The 19,613-nt window shown below is 33.6% G+C and overlaps 1 protein-coding gene across 2 annotated transcripts in view; it reads right to left on the bottom strand.

Moving 5' to 3' along the window:
• The window catches only part of NKAIN2 (sodium/potassium transporting ATPase interacting 2), a 935,859-nt gene that overhangs the window by 421,023 nt on the left and 495,223 nt on the right, over positions 1-19,613 (bottom strand). For both annotated transcript variants that reach the window (XM_087865453.1, XM_087865454.1), the window contains exon 3: positions 11,038-11,118. In XM_087865453.1, the coding sequence (XP_087721579.1) occupies positions 11,038-11,118 (81 nt within the window). The remainder of the gene's footprint in view (positions 1-11,037; positions 11,119-19,613) is intronic.

The following is a 19,613-nucleotide window of genomic DNA, read 5'->3' as shown; positions in this document are numbered from 1 at the left end:
TTGAAACCAAAGTTTTTGATTTATAAGAGAAAATAAAAGGTTACTGAAAAAGAAAGTTTGGATAAGGAAAACCACACATAGTGCATTTAATAGCAGATGGTAAAGTAAACAGTTATGATCATATAAGCCCAAACCTAAAGAGAATGTACTGGGTGTAGATGACAAAGTGGGAAAGGGTGTGCTTTTGAATGCACAGCAGACCCTGAACAATGAGGACTGCTGTGACACACTGAACTTTGCTAGAAGTTCAGAGATTCAGGGGAGCCACGTCAATACCCAGAGACCATTCTGCTACTCCAGGGAGATGCTCAACTTGCCTGTTCTCATTTTTCTTTTTCTGGGAAGACCTTCTACCAACATTTTACGTGTATGATGCCTGTGAATCATCCAACTTGAAATATCAAGAAATAATGCTTGCCCGCGCCCCAAACTTTGCTAATGCTCATGAGGACTCTTCTACGTGGAAGGTCTTCCTTTCAATACCTAAAACACAGTTAAGCTCCACAAAAGGAAGAATGGGATTCTTGATACTGATAGGGGCATCTGGAAGGAGAATCTGCAAGAGGGAAAGACATCAAATGAAGAAAATACAAACTAAAGCAGTTAATTTACTAGAGTCATAGAAACTGCATAGTGCCATCTAGTTCTAGTGGAAAGAGAAAGTGACTTAAGTATGAAAGGAAACAGCAGAATTGTGAAACGGTTTTCAGTGTTTTCATCCTAAGAGAAGAAGGCCAGACTCCAAGTGGGAATTCTCAGATAGGGCTGTAGTTCTCAATCAGAGCTGTACTAGAATACTATAGCTTCGTTACTCTGGGAATAGGGATCCTCAACTTCTGTAAATCATGTATCATAATAAAAGAATATGCAAACAAAGTAAAATTAGAGGCGTGGCTAGTCAGCTCCAGTATGGAAAAAGGTATGTGGAGGTTCCTGGAAAGTATTTTGCCACACAAAGAAAGGCTACATATGACCTGGGACTAAAGGCTGAATTTAAGCATAACTTCTTCCCAGGACTCTGGGTACTCTGTTTTGTTTTTTCTCAAAACCTTGGTTAGAATCAGAATCAAGTCATAAATCAGGTAACAAATTCGCATATGCACAAATATCAAGATCTACACTGGGATCCTTGTTTTAAACGATAGCCAGAAAACAAGAGCTCTGCTGTTTAAAGGTACTGGGTAATCTAAGCCTTACAAGTGAAAGTATGATTAATGGACAAATACAAATGTCATCCTGCAGGAGTTTGTTAGAGACTAACTAACTCAGGCTTTACTCCAAAGGAACTGGAGTCTGTATTTTAAAAAGATCTCCAGGTGCTTCCTATGATACTTGACCTTGATAAGCACTGACTCGGTGGCTAGTTGCTTGGATTACTTTCCTTCTGCTTGCTATCACCACAGAGCGCTGGGCCAGCCCCAAGAGATGTTAATTCCATTATCCATGCAATGGTGGAGTAGAAGGGAACACGTCCAGGAGCTTTATTTGGGGGAGCTAGACAGTTACTGAAATCCACTCTATTAGGATTTGATTTCATTCTAGTGAGCGCTGTTCATATGACTCTCATTTCCCTTGGCCCTGGGATGAATAAAACATGATCCCTACACTGAAGAAGGGACAGTTAAGTAAACAAATACATAGAACGTACTGTAAGAGCAACTTGTTGCATTTGTTTTATGATCTATCAAATAGGCTTGTTTATAAACATCTAAAGTGCTCTTTAAAAAATAAAAAAGAAAATGCTCTTAATTGATTCTATAATTCCTCCCTGTTATGTAGTAGCTCAGTGGTAGACATTCTCCTGAATAATGATGATGACATATGGCCTTTTGGCAAATATTGAAGTTTAGTAGGAGAGATGGAAATATAAGTAAATATTATAATACAGTGTGAAAAATAATTCATAATTATTTATAGTTATACAGAGATATTTAGAATTTTTCTTTATTTTTGTTTACCTTACTATATTTTAATTCAGATCGTCAAATGTGTATATCATTATCTTCGGTAAGCAATGTTATGCTGGTTCATAAGATAAGATAGGAGGCATTCCCACTTTATTTTTTGAAAGAATTTGAGTGAGATTGGTATTAGAACATTCTTAAATGTTTTTAAGAATTCACTAGCGAAGCCATGTGGACATGAAGTGTTTTTTTGTTTTTGTTCTTTTTTCCCCTCTGTTAAAATGTTTGAATTAATGATAGAATCTTTTGGGGGGGGAGTGATTCATTGTTTTAATGGAGATTATTCAGGTATTAAATTTATTTCAAGTTGTATTTTCCAAAGAATTTGTCTTTTTCATCCTGATTGTCCAATATATTGGTTTAACTTTGCTCATAACATACTCTAATCTGTAGGGTCCTTGGTGATATTAGCAAAATGTGCTTTTGCTTATTTTTTTCCCCTTGATCTCTTTTGATAGGTTTTTTTTTTTTAAAGAATTTATTTATTTATTTGACAGAGATAGAGACAGCCAGTGAGAGAGGGAACACAAGCAGGGGGAGTGGGAGAGGAAGAAGCAGGCTCACAGAAGAGGAGCCTGACGTGGGGCTCGATCCCATAACGCCGGGATCACGCCCTGAGCCGAAGGCAGAAGCTTAACCGTTGTGCCACCCAGGCGCCCCCTCTTTTGATAGGGTTATAAACAATTTTATTAATATTTTTAAAGAAACTAATTTGGCTTTGTTGATTTCTTTTTCTGTTATATGTACATTGAGCTCTGGTTTCTTCATTATGTCAAACCTACTTTTGAGGGGTTTCATTTGCTGTTTCTTTACTAGTTCCTGGGTATGAAAGCTTAGATCATTAATTTTTTAACATTTCTTCTCTTTTAACATCTCCGTGTAAGGCCAAATGTTTTATTGTAAGCTCCTCTTTAACTTCATTGCCTCGGATTTTCAGTTCAAAATATTTTCTAATCTACATTCCAACCTATTTAGTTTATTGGATATTTAGAAACGTACTGCTTAGTTTCTAAGCAGTACCAGATTTTCTAACTTAATTCCACATTGATCAGAGAATACTTGCTGAATAATTGCAAATAATTCTATATTTGACTTTTCTATGTTTTTACTCATTTTATAATTGAATAGTCTTTGTGCCTTTGAAAATAATATGCATCATTTTACATGGGTAGGTGCAGCATTCTATATATGTTCAAGTGTATTAATTGTGTTTTGTAGATATTCTAAGTACTTTTGAATTTTGATGAGAGGTGTGTTAAAAATCTCCCACTGTGATTGTGGATATGACTATTTCTCCTTTTAATTCTGTCCATTTTTGCTTTATATTTTTTGCAGCTATATTATTTTATCCAGGCAATACTGACTGTAATATCTTCACGTGGACTGAACTTTTTTATCATTATGGGAATATCCTCTTTATCTTTAGTGTTACTTCCGGCTTTAAACACTACCTTACCTGATACTAGAATGACATGATGTTTTCTGTGTGTTTACATGGTATACACGGTCTACTTTTTCTTAAATTTAAATTTAAATCCTTATATTTAAGGTGTATCTCATATATAACATAGAGTTGGGTTTTGTGTCCTTATCCAGACAGATGGTCTTAGTCTTTTAAGTGAAGTATTTGGTTTATACTTAATGTAATTATTGAAATATCTGACATTATAGCATCCATCTTGCTATTTGTTTTCTTCTTCACCTCCTTGTTTTTGTGGGTTTTTCTCCTTCTTTAGATTTACTTTGATTATTTAACTCTTTCTATCATTTAATTTTTTCATTGATAGTTGGTTTTGGGGAGTTATGCTTTCTTTTAGTCAATACACCAGAAATTATTAATCCTTAAAATATTATAATCTATTAAAAATATTATCTTTACCATTTCCTTGCTAATACTAGACACTTAGAACACTTTAACTCTTTTCTACCTTTTGTGTTACTGTTGTCATGCATTTTAGTTCCACATACATTTAAATTCCAAAAGACTTTACTATTATGGTTTTGTGTTTTTTTTACTTGCATATTTATCCTTTCTATTAACTTTTTCCCTGAAACTCCACTTTTCTCTCTGGGACTTTTTTTCCCCTCTACTTGAAGACCTCCCTTTAGTATTTCTTTTTTGCCTCATTTAAAAAAAATTATTATGGGTGCCTGGGTGGCGCAGCCGTTAAGCGTCTGCCTTCGGCTTGGGGCGTGAACACGGCGTTATGGGATCGAGCCCCACATCGGGCTCCTCCGCTATGAGCCTGCTTCTTCCTCTCCCACTCCCCCTGCTTGTGTTCCCTCTCTCGCTGGCTGTCTCTATCTCTGTCAAATAAATAAATAAAATCTTTAAAAAAAATATTTAAATTCCAGTGTAGTTAACATCCAGTGAAATATTAGTTTCAGGTGTACAATATAGTGACTCGATACTTTCGTACATCACCGCAAGTGCCCTCCTTGTATTTCTTTTAGTGCATGTTTGCTGGTAGTGAATTATCTTAGTTCTTGTTGCCTGAAAATACTTTTACGTTACCTTTATTGCTGAACCATATTTTTGTAGGGAATGAAATTCTAGGTTGCCGCTTTTAAGGCACTTTATAGGTGTCATTCAATTGCCTTCTAGAGTCATTGTTTCTGCTGAAAGTTCAATTGTCAGTCGTTTTGTTGTTCCTTTAAAGGCAATGGGTCTTTCATCTTTGATGGCTTTTAAGATTTTTCTCTTTGATTTTGATTTTCAACAGTGATCCCATGCTATCCCTGAATGTGGTTTTCTTGATATTTATTCCACTTGAGATCTGAAAGTCTTCTTGAGTCTGTGGGTTTATGTATTTAATCAGTTTTGAAAAATTCTCTGTCATTGTCTCTTCAGATATTGCTTCTGTCCAATTTTATCTCTCTTCTTCTTCTGGAAATTCAACATTTGTATACTAAGCCTTTAGCTGAGCCCTATATTTTTCTGACATTCTTTTTATAGTTTTATTCTTTCCTTTCTGTGTTTGTTAACTCTGTGCTTTGGTTTGGATATTTACTATTAACCTACCCTTCAGTTCACCAATCTTGTCTTCTAATCTTTCAAGAACTCATACACCTAATGAGTTCTTGCTTTTAAATATATTTTTCAGTTCTGGAATTACCACTTGATTCTATATATAGATCCCGGTTCTGTGAGGGTAAATTCATCTATAAATATATTATCTCTTCATCTATAAATATATTATCTCTTAATAATATATTAAATATATTATTTTCTTCAACATGTTGGTTTTTAAAGTCCTTAACAGGTAATTAAAATATTTGCATCATGTCTTGGTCTGCCTCAGTTGTCTGCTTTTTCTTCATCTTCAGTAATGAGGTTCTCTCTTTTAGCATGTGTAGGAATTTTCAATTGCCTGATATCATGCACAAAAATAAATTGTAAAGACTAAGATAATGCTATCTTTGTCTTAAGGTGTTTTCCTTTTTCCTCAACAAGACAGATGAAGCAATGGATGATCAACTTATTTTAATTAAGGACTGTACTGAATTGAGCCTGGATTTTAGCTCTGGAAATGTTTGCGATACTTCTCCTTTGCCCCTGGTTCGCTCTAATAAGTTGAGTTTATTCTGTAGAGCCCCACTTCTATCTTCAATTTCTAATCTGTAAGACTGCCCCAAATTTTTTACTCTGCTTTTAATATTCTTATTTATGTTTTAGCCTACAGAATCCATCAATTCCCTAAACAAAACAAAACAAAACAAACAATTGTCCATGTGCTCAAGGACCTCTCTGAAAGCTATCCTGATTTATAAATACCCCAGAAATAGTCATTTATGGGTTCAAAGCGTGGATTCTTCACATCCTTCCCTAATCAGAATCAGCAAATGCCCCCAGGGTACAGCATATTTAAGAAGTCAGCTCATCTCTTTGCGGTTACTTACCTTTTCAGAATACCATTACTTTACTTCACTACTGTTTATGAATTGTTGGTGTCTTAAATTTAAAATATATACACACACACAAACACTATACATTTTTTAAAAAGTCTATTTCTTGCTTCATCTCATAGTCAAACTATAAATATTTCTGTAGGTCCCCCTCTGCCAAATTATTTTTTTCCTTTTTCATTCATTTTTCAAAATATAATTTGCCGTTTATTTTCTTCTCTGAGTCAGATGTGAATTAACAAAGTTGGATTCTTTGGGAATAATGAAAAATCCTCTTGGACATGTTGAATTTAAGGTGACAATGGAATTGACATGACATCAACAGAAAGAGATGTGGTACTTTAACTTACCAACAAGGTCAGAACTGAAGATATAAATCTGGTAGATACATGTGCAAATATGATAATTTAAATTATGACAGTAGATGGCATTTTCAAGTGAAACAATGTAGACAGAGAAGTAGAAAGGTTCAAGGACCCTATTGCTCACTTTAGGGGTATTAAAACGAAGTGGAAAAAGTAAGCAAAGAGAACTGAAGAACAAAATAGGCAGTTTAATTCAATACACTATTAAAGAAAATAAGAGAAGAGAGGCAGTGATGGCTTTACCAAATTATAATACGTTGGTTTGTTTCTATTTGGGGGGCAAAATTACATTATATTTAATTCTTAATAACATGTAGGACATTTTTATTCTATATCCTAAAGCAAAATCTACTTTGATGGTTGGGAAATGAAAAATTTTCCTGTTAGTTAAGTAATAGTCAAGTGAAGTTTTCTTAGACTATATACATTTTACAGTAAGAAAAGCAAAAAAAAAAAAAAATCCAATCAACTTTCCTCTTTATATTTGTCAAATTTAGTCTTAAATAAATTACCAGAGGTGTTCTTTTTTTATGAATAATTACATAGACATTTTTACTTCTTGAAGAACAGCACTAATTGTATTAAAAATGATTATAGCAGATTTCCCTCCATACCATCTTTTTCTGTATAAAATCATAAAAGCAAAGTTTTATACAAGCACTGATTTGAGTAGAAGATATCCAAATATCAGATACCTCTTTATATGAATATTTTTTTATAGAAGGAATAAAACTGGGATTGTTGCAATAGTACATATTTTTTTCTACACAGTACTTGCATCTGCTTTTAAGGACTTATTTCCTATTGCCTATACTGTGTGACAGGTTTTATCTTCTTCCCGTCTCTTACATTTGCAAGAGTGCAATTTTATTCCCCAAAGCTTAAGTAGCCCACATTCTTACATGTTTTTTTTTAATCTATCAAACTATTAAAATGAAAATTTATATCTAGATCTTAGAAGTGACTATCAAAATTATTAAAATATCACAGATTTCTAAAAGTTGCTCTTAAATGTGTTCATTCTGAAACATACATATCGCTGGGTATAATTAATTGCTTTAGGCTATGTTTAACTAGATAAGTTTCTGATAATATAAGGAAGCCTGAGAGATATGTATCTGCATCCCGATTCTCAAAGAGTTAAACACAAACAAATTGGGTTGTGTTAAGTGTAACTCAAACCCTTAGTTACTTCTTTAGGCTCTGTAAATTTATTTCTAAAGACAGGTGCTTCATTCTTTAATGTTGCCCTATAAATTACAAAAGTAGAAACTAAGAGCTCAAAATGGCCATATAAATAAAAGTGTTAGTATATAATTTCAGCTTCAGAATAATTTACGATTGTACCATATTCAATAGGACACAGATTTCTACAGATAACCTGAAGACCACTATATATTTTCCGTGTCTATTACTATTCAAAACTTTTTCATATATTTCATTTTCCCAGGTGCTGAACCTAATAGGTAAATTGCCATATTACATGTGTTTTCCTTCTAACTGCTATGCACTTTGAAGTTCAAAATTACTACAGAACAAATAGCAGATCCCATCTCTTTTCAAAATAAGTCAACTCAGTTGATATCTGGGATTAATTCCCATTTCTCTCTATTTGATATGTGAGCAAGAGAATCGCAACTGCCCAGAATAAGACAATGCAACAATAATAAGACTATTTACATGAGGAGTTCACAAAACTATTAATCCAATAATCCAAGTCACATTTAATGCTCAAAGGCAATTGCCTACAAAGTTCGCAGACAACTTTGGGTTACAAACTAATGTCATCTCTGTTTTCTTAACAGAACGTCTATTAGAATACCAACCCAGGAAGTAACACACTGTAGGATGTTTTAGGATATTTAGTTATAACACTAGTATCTAAATCATTATTTTAAATACTGTAGAAATAATTATTACGCAATATAAATGTTTATTTGTTGCTATCATGTACTGTTGTACATTAATGCCCATTATTTTGTTAATTTCACTGAGATAAAATTTTTAAAAATCAGTTTCTCTGGTGGATTAGTTTTATTTCCCCTTGGGTCTCATCAGAATAATAATTAAAATATACTAATTGATAGTTTAATAATAGCGTTGGGTTTACACAGAATTTTTGATGAACAAAATATATTACCTATACAACCATCGGTATTAAGGAAACTGGAGATCAAACAGGTCAGTTCTGTGTGTGTCATATTATCGCGATTAAGCCATTTCATCACTGAATATATACACCGGGTTGGTTAATGACCCTAATCTCTGGATCGCTCATAAGTACCTGGCATATAGCTTAGCAGAAAAGACACTGTGGAAAATGACAACACAAAATTCTGAACTCTTTTAGGTAATTAAAGTAGCCTTAATAGTTTACCACTTTTTATCACTTCTTGCCTATATTCATTATGAAGAAATCACCTCTCTACATTTAATTGTATGGAAATATACACGCTTCTTTCACATATATAAAGACTACAGAATGTCCTCCTTGATTCTATTTCCCAATATTTCTCCCTCAGCCTCAAACTGGCCCACTTCTGTGGTCAAACTATTTTTATTTATTTTTTTGGTGGAGTGAGGGAAACAGTTTATATTCTGCAATCTAGTATTATCAACAGTTTCAGGAGTCCCATTTTTGAGTTTTCATCTATCTGTACCTTTTACAATCACCACTGCTTCCTTCTGGTGCTGCATTACTTGAAGAATGTGAGGCAGTCGCAGAAGCTAAAGAATTAAATGGTAGAAATACACCTTTCTCAAACCCTTTGAGTAGGAAAGGGAGGGAAAAATCCAGTACAGATAACTATGTAACTTTGCCCTTTATGGTTTTCCTTTAGATTATTTGTTAAAAGGAAATTATTAAATTTTCATGTGCTCTGCGGAGCCTTGCCTTGGTGTATAAGATGAAAAGAAAAAGGGAATATTAACTACCTCATTTCCAAGGGATAGACACTACCTGCCTATGTGCATTAGAAGAATTCTTAGTCATTTGGATTGCAACCGTCTTGAACCACAATGTTTTAGGATGTGCCCTCACTGTGGATTCAGTGCCCATGTCTGAGGTCAGGAGATCACAGGCTTTATTCTGTGCCTGCAGTGATCACGTGGAGAAGCGAGCACAATCACAGAACATTTCTGCAGCCAGCTTGGCTCAAATCTCCCTCTCTCCTTCTTCGTGTATATATAATTTACAAACTCTGATCCACTAGATTATTTCACTCAGCCAATATATCTGAATACATGCCTTCCAATTTTTAGGGTGATTATTTAAAATAAAAAATACCATTAAAAATCATTTTAGTATGGCATTGCTTTGAACCAAGTGAATTACAGAGCAGCAGGGATGTATAAATTGGGTAAGGGATTCAAGTCTTGGGAAGCAAGTGTGTTTTTCTGGTACAGAGGAAATGAGTTTTAAAGCAGCTATCTTGTCTACGTCCTTCTTATGGTCACCTGAACAATTTCTTTTCATTGGTCACGGCATCTTCGGGAAAGGATTGCCTGCTGCCAAGAGTGTGGAGGACAATGCCTGGCAAGAATCACAGAAATGCCATCTACCAGCATAGATTTTGCAGAAGGCCACAGTAAGGACGTGCCCAAAATCGGATCATAAACCACAGGTTCCAGCAGCTTTGGTTTTATCTCATGCCATAACGTCACCTCTTATTTTATCCTTCATCATTTGCCATTCAACAAAATAATCAAGATTATTTATACTCGATATAAAGCCACATCACAGTTAAATAATAAGCTTCCTTGAAAGTGCTCAGAGTACTCTGTGAAGCTCCTGTATGCTTAGATTATAAATGTGTATTATCACCTTCCCCATCTCCCACCCTCTAAAATATAAAGCCCTCCAAGGGTATTTCCTGGCGACTTTTTAGCTCTTTTTACTTTTTAAAGCAGGCTATCATCTCTGGATTTTAAAAATGCCAACATCTTTGCAGGGTTTTTCTGCTCTAATAAGGAAAGGGTATAGAACATTTTAAAATCTGTCTTTAAAAGTTAATAAGAAGAAGGACAAGTTTGCAACTCTCTCAAGTATCTTAAGCAGGATTTACTACTACTTTGAATGACTATCTCATTTGGCTTATTTGCTGGTAATTGCATTCCAATAGAAGAAGGATGCTGGTTTTAGAGATCCAAAAACTACATTATTTCAATAGCAAAAGCATTCATGTTAGAAATATAACAGTAATATACATACACAAGCAAACATAAACATACTCACGTGAGGATAGCACAAAATAAAAAACCTATCTGAAAAAGTAAGTATTTTAAGTGTTTCCTAGACTATTTTAGAACAGAATGTTTATTTTTTTGATTTATGTAATTAACTACAGCCCTCTGGTAACAATTTTATTCAACTAAAATCCATTAATTGTTTGAATTATTGCATTGCTATTTGTGTCCGAGCAGGAAAACCTTTAGGACAGTAATAAGCAAACTAAGTGATTTCAAAAACTCAAATTTTTCAGAATGAAAAAATTTTCAAAATGAAAAAAATCCTATTCTGCTTCAGAAATCTCTCAACAGCCAATGTTTTAAAAATACACAGCATGGTGAATGTAATCATCATTTCACACTAGTTTTGCTTAAAATAATAAAAGCATGTTTTTGTAACAAACTAAAACATATCTTTGATGGTAGAAAAGCAGATATATAGATGAGGACATCTTTCAATTTACCTTCATTCGAGGTGCATCTAAGTGACAAGAGCAGGGTGAGACTCTGCCTTATTTAGGAAGAGGCTTGTTAACACACTACTGATGACTCAGGCAAATCAGTTGGCAAATTACCTTTGAGAGGTCCCCAGCCTCCAAATAGAAGCAGATAACAAACACATTCCAGGTAACCCAGAGGACTAGCCAGACAGCATACTGCAGAAAAGCAAGAGAGAAATAACATAAAATTAATTTTGAATCAGCTGAGTAAGATATAAATAGAACTCAAACTTTTGAACACCCAAATCTTAAGATTAGTGGAAAATATTAGATATTGCTTCTAAGGAACGGGCTGAGGTGCATATTTTTCTTTCTGTTGATTTTTTTTCTGTTATGGTCTCATTGCAGCCCAAACTTGCTTAGGGATACCTTTAAGGCTTTTATACAAAAGATATAGTAGTCCATATTTATGTTTTAAGGAGGGATGATTATGTTTTCCAGATATCTAACAAAATCAGATGCTCCGACAGATAGATCAAATAAAAATCATCCAAAAGAGACTCATATTTTCCTTTAGCAAAATCAACCCCATGCTTGATAATATACAACCTTTCTCCAAGTTATCTGGTATCATCTTCAAATCAGTCCCCATGCCTCAGTCCCATCTAAACAGCCTTATTTCTTTGGTGTCTTGCTTTCCTATCTCTCTTCACCTTCTTCTTTTATTCTCTCATGATCTCCCATTAACAGCGACCATCGAGTTATTATCTCTAATTTTACATGGCTGGCTATTCAGTGTGTTTTCATCACTTATGACAAATTTTTCTTAACAAGATATATTTCTCAGCATTTGGTCAACTAAAATGTATTAGGCATCTAGAGGGCAACATGCTAGAAGGACACTGAGGATACAAAGACAAAGATAAATTCTCCCTGAATTCAAGTCAAGTGATGGAGACAGATAAGAAATGGTTACTATACAAGAATCATAAAAAGATGTATAGTCTGAGCACAAGGAAGAAAGATGGGAGAAGTAAATAAACTATCCTGCAAAAAGTCCTGCAAAGCTTAACAGAAGAGAAGAAATACCTTCCAAAGAGGTGAAGCAAGCTATTTGGTGGACTTTCCCAAATAGAAGTATGGAGGTTATAAGGGCTCTGATGGAAAGGGCTGGAAACAAGGAAAACATCAGGTGTGAATTCTACAAAATAACACAAGAGGATATCATGTCATTTCTCTGCTAAATAAATTCCAGTGGCTCCCATTCTTTACATGGTGCAATCCCAGATTTTTATTTCATAGTTCAAGAACCTCCATGATCTTGTACATGTTATTTGTTCAGACACGTTTCAGTTCATCTCTTATGTCATTAGGGATTACAGGCACCTCAAATTACTTGTTGTTGAGGGGACAGAGAAAGCTATTTCTTACTTTTGTGCCATTTTGTATGTTATTCTTCTATCCTTTAATAATTTTTCTCTTCCCTAGGTACTTCTTTTAACACCTACCAATATTTTGTTTTTCACCAAAGCTCAATTTAAATATGACTTCCTGACTGATAACCAGTCAGAACTGACTTAGCCCAACAAGTGCCCCAATGAGATCTTGCTTGCCTTAATTTCATTCCAAATATCTTATACCTAATTATTTGTATATTTTCCTCTAATAACCAATCATAAGCTCCTTGAGAAAAGGGGCTTTTTAAAACGTATGTTTATATCCCTAAATTGTTAACTTTGTACAAAACTGGCTTCAGAAAGTATTTTGCAAATCAATGAACGGATGAGGAATAATACAGAGAAAATTTTACTATTTTCAGATGGAGAACCCATTGTCCTGTCCCAGACCTGGTTTTAATGAGAATACTACGATCACATATGTAGTGTGAGGAGTAAGGGTCCTACACGATGAGTTTATGTAATAATAAATAGTGACTCAGCTGTTTTCCAGATGATGGATTTATCTAACTGCTGAATATGTATATTGCTCAGTGAGAATAAAGTAAGAGCAATAAACTAAATGGTCCAAGACAAAAGAAGGAGTTTGAGAGTTCTGTATGAGGTGAGGGCTGGGGACTGGAAAGGGTCAAAAAGCTAGACAGGCTGCAGCAAGGAATGTTAGTTATAAAACAGAGATTCAATGAATATTTAAGTTTGTTCAGTATTGCAAAGTGTATATTCATTTTACAGTTTTAAAAAAACAACTAAAAATCTAGACTTATTTGACTCTGACAGATTTGGATCTGAGTTTTAGAAATATAATGAAGTGTTGGGTCATACTTTAAAGGTAACAGTTTAAGAAAAAAAATAAAAGTGTTTATAGTTTCCGGTGACTTGGTTTAAATGACTATAAAAAGAATAAAAGGACTGACTGAAGTGTTTTATCCTATCCTTTGTTAATGGTGATACACTTTTCCCACCTTATTTATGATGGGAAGCCAAATAAGCACTATTTTCTAAAAGCCAAAGTAGCAGAAGTACGGGCGCCTGGGTGGCTTAATCTTAAGCATCTGACACTGGCTCAGGACATGATCTCAGGCTTCTGGGATCGAGCCCTGCATCGGGCCCCCTGCTTGGCAAGCCTGCTTCTCCCTCTCCCTCTGCCTGCTGCTCCCCCTGCTGTGTTCTTTCTCTCTGTCAAATAAATAAATAAATAAATAAATAAATAAATAAATAAATAAATAAAATCTTAAATAAAAAAAGAAAGCCAAAGTAAGAATAAGTAAAGCAGAATAAGTAAAATATTGGTAAGACTTGATGAAACATGTACTGTATTACATATATTAAATATTTCTGAAAAAAAAATTGTCATTGGTAGGCATACATCCTGATGGGGCACTTAAGAGTACCAATGCTGCAGCTTTTCAGTTTCACAATCAAAACTATATTTTAAGCTCCTTAAATGCTGAAAAGGTTATCTGCATCCATGAGGTACACATGTCATAGGCACTACTTCAATACTATATACTGAATATATAAGAATTTGGACTTTTCATCCAGATATATTTAGACATCATTTATACTTAATGCATATGTGCAGATCTAGATTATACTTAGCTTGGTTAAAAAAACAAGCTGAAAAATTTATGTTTCAGTCCCAAATTAATAATTTTATGAAGGATAGGTGAAATAATGGGTCACAAGCAAATGAATAGCACATAGAGATTAAGAACTTGGGACCTAAGGTCAAGCTCTGTCGCTTGGGAACTCTGTGGCTCTTTTCATGCCAGATGGTCTCACTATACTTTAGTTTCCTCAAATGTAAAATGCAAAATGTAAAAAGTTTCCTCCTTGGTAACAGGAGGAAACACACATAGTTTATATAAAGATGGAATGACAGAGTATTTGAAAATAGTCAATATTTGAGTTCTTTATTACCTGCTGCCATTTTATTATGATTATATTACCACTTCTTTTTTAAATAACATAGCAGTAATTCCCAATTTTTTTTTATCTCCTTAGGATACTAAAAATATACTTTCCACATCAATGTAAAACATTCTTCTAATTGAACTTGCAATCTAGACTTGTTTTCCTGAATGCCACATATTCTTCTCTAGAATGTTCTTTTTTGATACATTAATGCCAATGTTGATAGATCAATAGCTCTTTATGAAACAAATCTTTCTTCATTTAATTTCATTAAAACTATAATTTATTATTTCTGACTTAGCACCCTACATAATTATGAAGCATTCTACGTCTTGCTTTATGAGTTGTTTTATCGTATTTATTAGTAATAGCTTTTTTAAAAGATTTATTTATTCATTTGAGAGAGAGAGGGAGGGAAAGCATAGAGGGCAGAGGGAGAGGGAGAGGGAGAGATAGAGAATCTCAGGCAGACTCCCTGCTGAGCACAGAATTCCACGTGGGACTTGATACCAAGATCCTGAGATCATGACCTGAGCCAAAATCAAGAGTCGGATGCTTAACTTCCTGAGCCATGCGGGCACCAACTTTGTTCTTCTTTTTATCCCTTTTCTCCCAGAGTAATTTAGAAGGATATGTCCAGAAGGAACATAACAACTATTCTTTCCATATCTTTGCATTTACTTGCAAAATTTTCATTTCATCCTATACTTCATTACAAACCAGTTGGCCTCACAATGAACTCGACATCATTACAGATTGACAAAAGAGAATTATCACCTTTAGCGGTGTGATGCCTTTAATAAACACAGGAACCCACACTATGCTATAGGGGGTAATCCTTGCATTTTCTAAAACCCAGGCTTTATCTCATTTAAGTTTACTCGTTAATTTTCTCTCATTTAACTTCTCCCTTTTCTTCATTCTCCTCTTTTTATTTATTTTTCATACTTGCTTCTCTCACTTTAGTAGTTGGCATTTGCCTAAATCAAATTTTCTCTAAATGAATTTTGCCTAGTTTCTTAAATATAGATTTTGCATCCCCTTGTAATCTGGCCTATGAGTGATTTTTTGTCAATTAAACCCTATCTTCCACACTGTTCTTAAAATTACTCGTCATAATTATTTAAGAGTATGAATATCTGTACTAACTTCTTCCCAGTTGCTACAGCTACAGTTGATGTGATATAATCGACAATTGCTCAGTTTTAATATAATTGAAAAGGATGGCCTGCCCAGGAGAGGTAACCTAACAGGATAACAAAGTATCACACTTGCCAGATATCACCTTCTTTTTCTGTGAAAAAGAAATCTGGTATTTCATGTTTCAGGTTCAAAAAAACCAACAAACAACTATGAGATAACTGTGGTGATAGAAAAATCCCATTGTATGATGAAATTCATTCTTTAAGGGCTGATTTCTGTAGCCCTAAGTGGAACATTGGAGAGACTGATTTAACTTGAGTCTCCAGCTAAATGGTAAAAATTATCAGCTGAAAAGTAATTGAATCATCGTGGTTTCCCTGTTGTATTTGTGGCTCTAATGATAAAATCAAATTAGCTGCATAAGATAAAAATTAGTTAAGGCTGTCAATCGTGACAGGCCAAAATATTGGCCAGATTCAGACATGGTGCTATTACATGCCATGGTTACATAATAATTAGCAAGTTGCAGCCTCGGACTAGAAGGCTGGTAAACATTTTATTGGAAAATAATGAGTCACACCTTAATGACACTGCCATTGCTTTCCTACCTCTCTCTTACGATAAAGCTTCCTAATTAAAGTCTTTATTTTTTGAATTATAAAGTATATTTAACATACACAAAGCATACGAATTTTAGCATTAGTTTCTCAAGTTTTCATGTATACACGTACACAGATACAACTTTTTCATCCTTATTTGAATTATATTCAATTTATAAATTATTTTGAGGAAAACTGGAATCTTTATGGCACTGTATTTGCAAAATACCTTTTTTTCTACAAAAATTCTGGAAAAGAGAGGTTATTAAGACAAATGGATTTTCTAACTTTCTTACTAATTCACAATGATTCTAAAATCAATTTCAGGAAAAAAAGAGTTTCCCATTAAAGCAAGCATTCCTTGAAAAGGAGATTTAAATTTTTCTGGCTTTCTTCTTATTCTTGTATGTCTAGGGAGAGTAAAACATATTGGAATAATATATTAGATAATAATCCAATTTTTCAAAGGAAATGTTTCTTGTTTATTTAGCCATTTTTTTGATAGTATAAGATTTCTCATGCACAATGTTACTGGGTGAAATATTGAATAATAACTACATTCTAATTACATAATATCTTCTAATACATTTCTAATTATGTTTCATTATAACTTATACTTTTAAAAATATTATGCATGAAAATAATTTTGCTTGGACCTTCGAAGAGCATCCTTCTTGCAAACTATTTCATTGTTTTCTTTCTTTCCTCTCCCTTCCTCCCTTCTATCAATATATACAGGTTACAGTTGGATTATAAACTACTTGAGGGCAGGGACTATATTTTTTGTTTACCGCAAAAATAGTGGTATAGCGTGTGTGTGTGTGTGTGTGTGTGTGTGTGTGTATAAGGAGGGAGGGAGAAGAAAACAGAGGGAGAGGAAGAGAAAATGCTCACGCAAACATATATAAATATATGAATGGACTAAATTATATTAGTGACTTTCTCTTAAAAATTACAATTTAGAAAACTATCATTCAGTAATACTACCGTAATGATTAGAAGATGAGAGACGGTAATGCAGTTCAATCACTGGCCACATGATGCCCTAAATGTTTAATTAGGAAAGGAGTTGGGCCAGTGAATCAGTTCACATTTTCTTAAGCACCAGCTGTATGCAAGTGACTATAATAGATGCTGTAGAGAAATATTACAAGGATATAACTAAGTCAATCCCCTAAAATGATTTTTATTTATCACTGATATGCAACTGATGCAATCTATAGGAATGTTTTAAGGATGATTACTTTTAGTATGAAGCAAAACTATCAGCTCATCAACTTTACTAATATGGTGCCACTGACATAAAAGGAATAACGTAATCCATTCTAGTAAACTGTGTTAGAAGCATTCTTAAGAAGCATTATATTAGTAAATCATATCTTAAAAGCAACTCCTTTAAGCAACGGTTTAGAATTATTAATAGTCAGGTGCTTTAATAAATATAAATGTATACTCATAAGACAAATATCCTTGGTCAAAATGGGTAGACTATATTCATCTTTTGTTCAAAGTTATTACATTGTAACTTAATTTTATCATCTTCAACTGTAGTATCACTTAATCTGCTCAGGCATTCTCATCAATCCCTCATTCATTGTTATGATTTAAAAAAAAGAGAGAGAGAGAAAAAGTGGCCCACAGAAAAGAGCTAATTTCCTAATTCTTGATTATTTTATGATCAGGGACAGGCTGCTTTATGATTTAAATTCTGTCTCCTAACTCAAAAATCCTGTTATATCTATGCCATGCTATAAAAACTTGTCCCTTAAGAGAAATACCCACATAAAAATACACTGGTATTACAACTTCTACTTTGACCAGGGATGAAGGCTCTGATCAGTTAATTAGCCAGAACTGGATAGAAATCCAATTCTAATCATACATCATGTTGCAGATCATAAAGGAAGGCTGGTTTCTACCATCTCATTTTTTACCAATGCTGCTATCGTATGATTAAACTTCCTTGTGATTTTATATTTACTTAGATATTTTAAAGACTGCATAACTTTTAGTTCATTTTAAAATAAGATTTATTATGCTTCTCTCCCAATTACAAGAAATTTCTTATTGTAGAAAATATTTAATATTTAAACATTTAAAAAAAGAAATTTGGAAAATACCATACTTAGACATAATCACTGGTATCATATATGTTTAAATTAAGTAGGAATCTTGCTCTATATTGTTACCAGATTTTTTTTCCACTTGATTAAAAAGCCACCTTGCGTATTCTGCAACAGACATGTCAATTCAATGATAAACTATGAGTTATTCAACTAATTCTCTATTAATTAACTTTTTTTGTGCTTATTGTTCTCTTTTGATCAATTCCTATAAATCTGGATTTTCCTTAGAATGCTTAGTTTGACACATTAAAACATTCTTGAAAATATTTTGCTTACACAGACTATTTCTAAGACAGACTATAAATGTTAGAATATCCAATGGGCATTATTTTAATGAACATATAAACATGGCTATTAAATTTTATGCAACTCCAAATAAAAGCAGTATCCCCAAAGGTATTCTATTCTTCTTGAAGCAAAAAGTAGAAAGTAATTCCCTTTGATTGAAAAAAACAATAATACTCATTTAGCATGAAGACATCTGTATACGACGAATTTTAACTCATTGAAAATATTTCACACAGATATTTACAGCTCTACAGCCCTAAAGCTAGGAGAATTCCTTTGAAAGGGCTTTTGATACTGAATAAAAATAAATCAAGCTATATAGGAATATTCTAATTGATGTATGCAAATAAGAGATTTGAACAGCTAATACAACATAAAACTAGTGAGAAATTCCCAATCTACAGTTAAAATCTGAAATTTGTACAGTTTAAGAATCAGTGATTTTATTCACTGATATTTTTTTGTCAAGCAGGGTTTTTAGATGTTGATGTGTAATACAAAGATTATAAAGTGGTAAGCAATGAGAAAAGAATCTTTCCTCAAACTATTAAAAAGGCAATTTCTGTTTTATTGTCACATAATCATCACCACTTGTGTTTAAAAGTGACATCAAAAACAGTATTTTTGCTAGTCAGCAAATAATTAGAGAGTCAAGTATACTGATCTCATTGGTTTTGGAAATCACAGTTAACTCTAATAAGAGTGGTTTGCCCTGTGTTGAAGTTTCTTGGACTAGCCCAATAATACTTATAGTATATGAAATTGCCTTTAGGTCTGGTGTTCTGGTGTTTGAAGATCAGTCAAGATGATATTATAATGTATTTTTAAAAAAACTAACATCATGTGAATTTGAAAATTGTTATACCATACATGAAACACTGTCTTTATTTCATTACTTTGCTGTTCCTCTGCTCCCCACATATAAGATGGTAGACTGAGAAATGGCCCTCCCAAAGGTACTGACATCCTAATCTCTGGAACCCATTAATATGACTTTATGTAGCCAACAAAGAGGGAAGGAAAGAAGGAAGGAAGGAAGGAAGGAAGGAAGGAAGGAAGGAAGGAAGGAAGGAAGGGAGGAAGGGGAAAAGTCTTAGCAGATGTTATTAAAAGTTTTTAAATGCGGAGACTATCTTGGATTATCTGGGTGGGACAAATGTAATCACATATATCCTTATAAATGG

The sequence above is a fragment of the Ursus americanus genome, chromosome 11, assembly GCF_024610735.1.
Source record: "Ursus americanus isolate L20-20 chromosome 11, mUrsAme1.1.p, whole genome shotgun sequence".
NCBI classification, from domain to species: Eukaryota; Metazoa; Chordata; class Mammalia; order Carnivora; family Ursidae; genus Ursus; species Ursus americanus.
The sequence above is the reverse complement of the archived record's forward strand: the minus strand, read 5'-3'. Positions and strand labels throughout refer to the sequence as shown.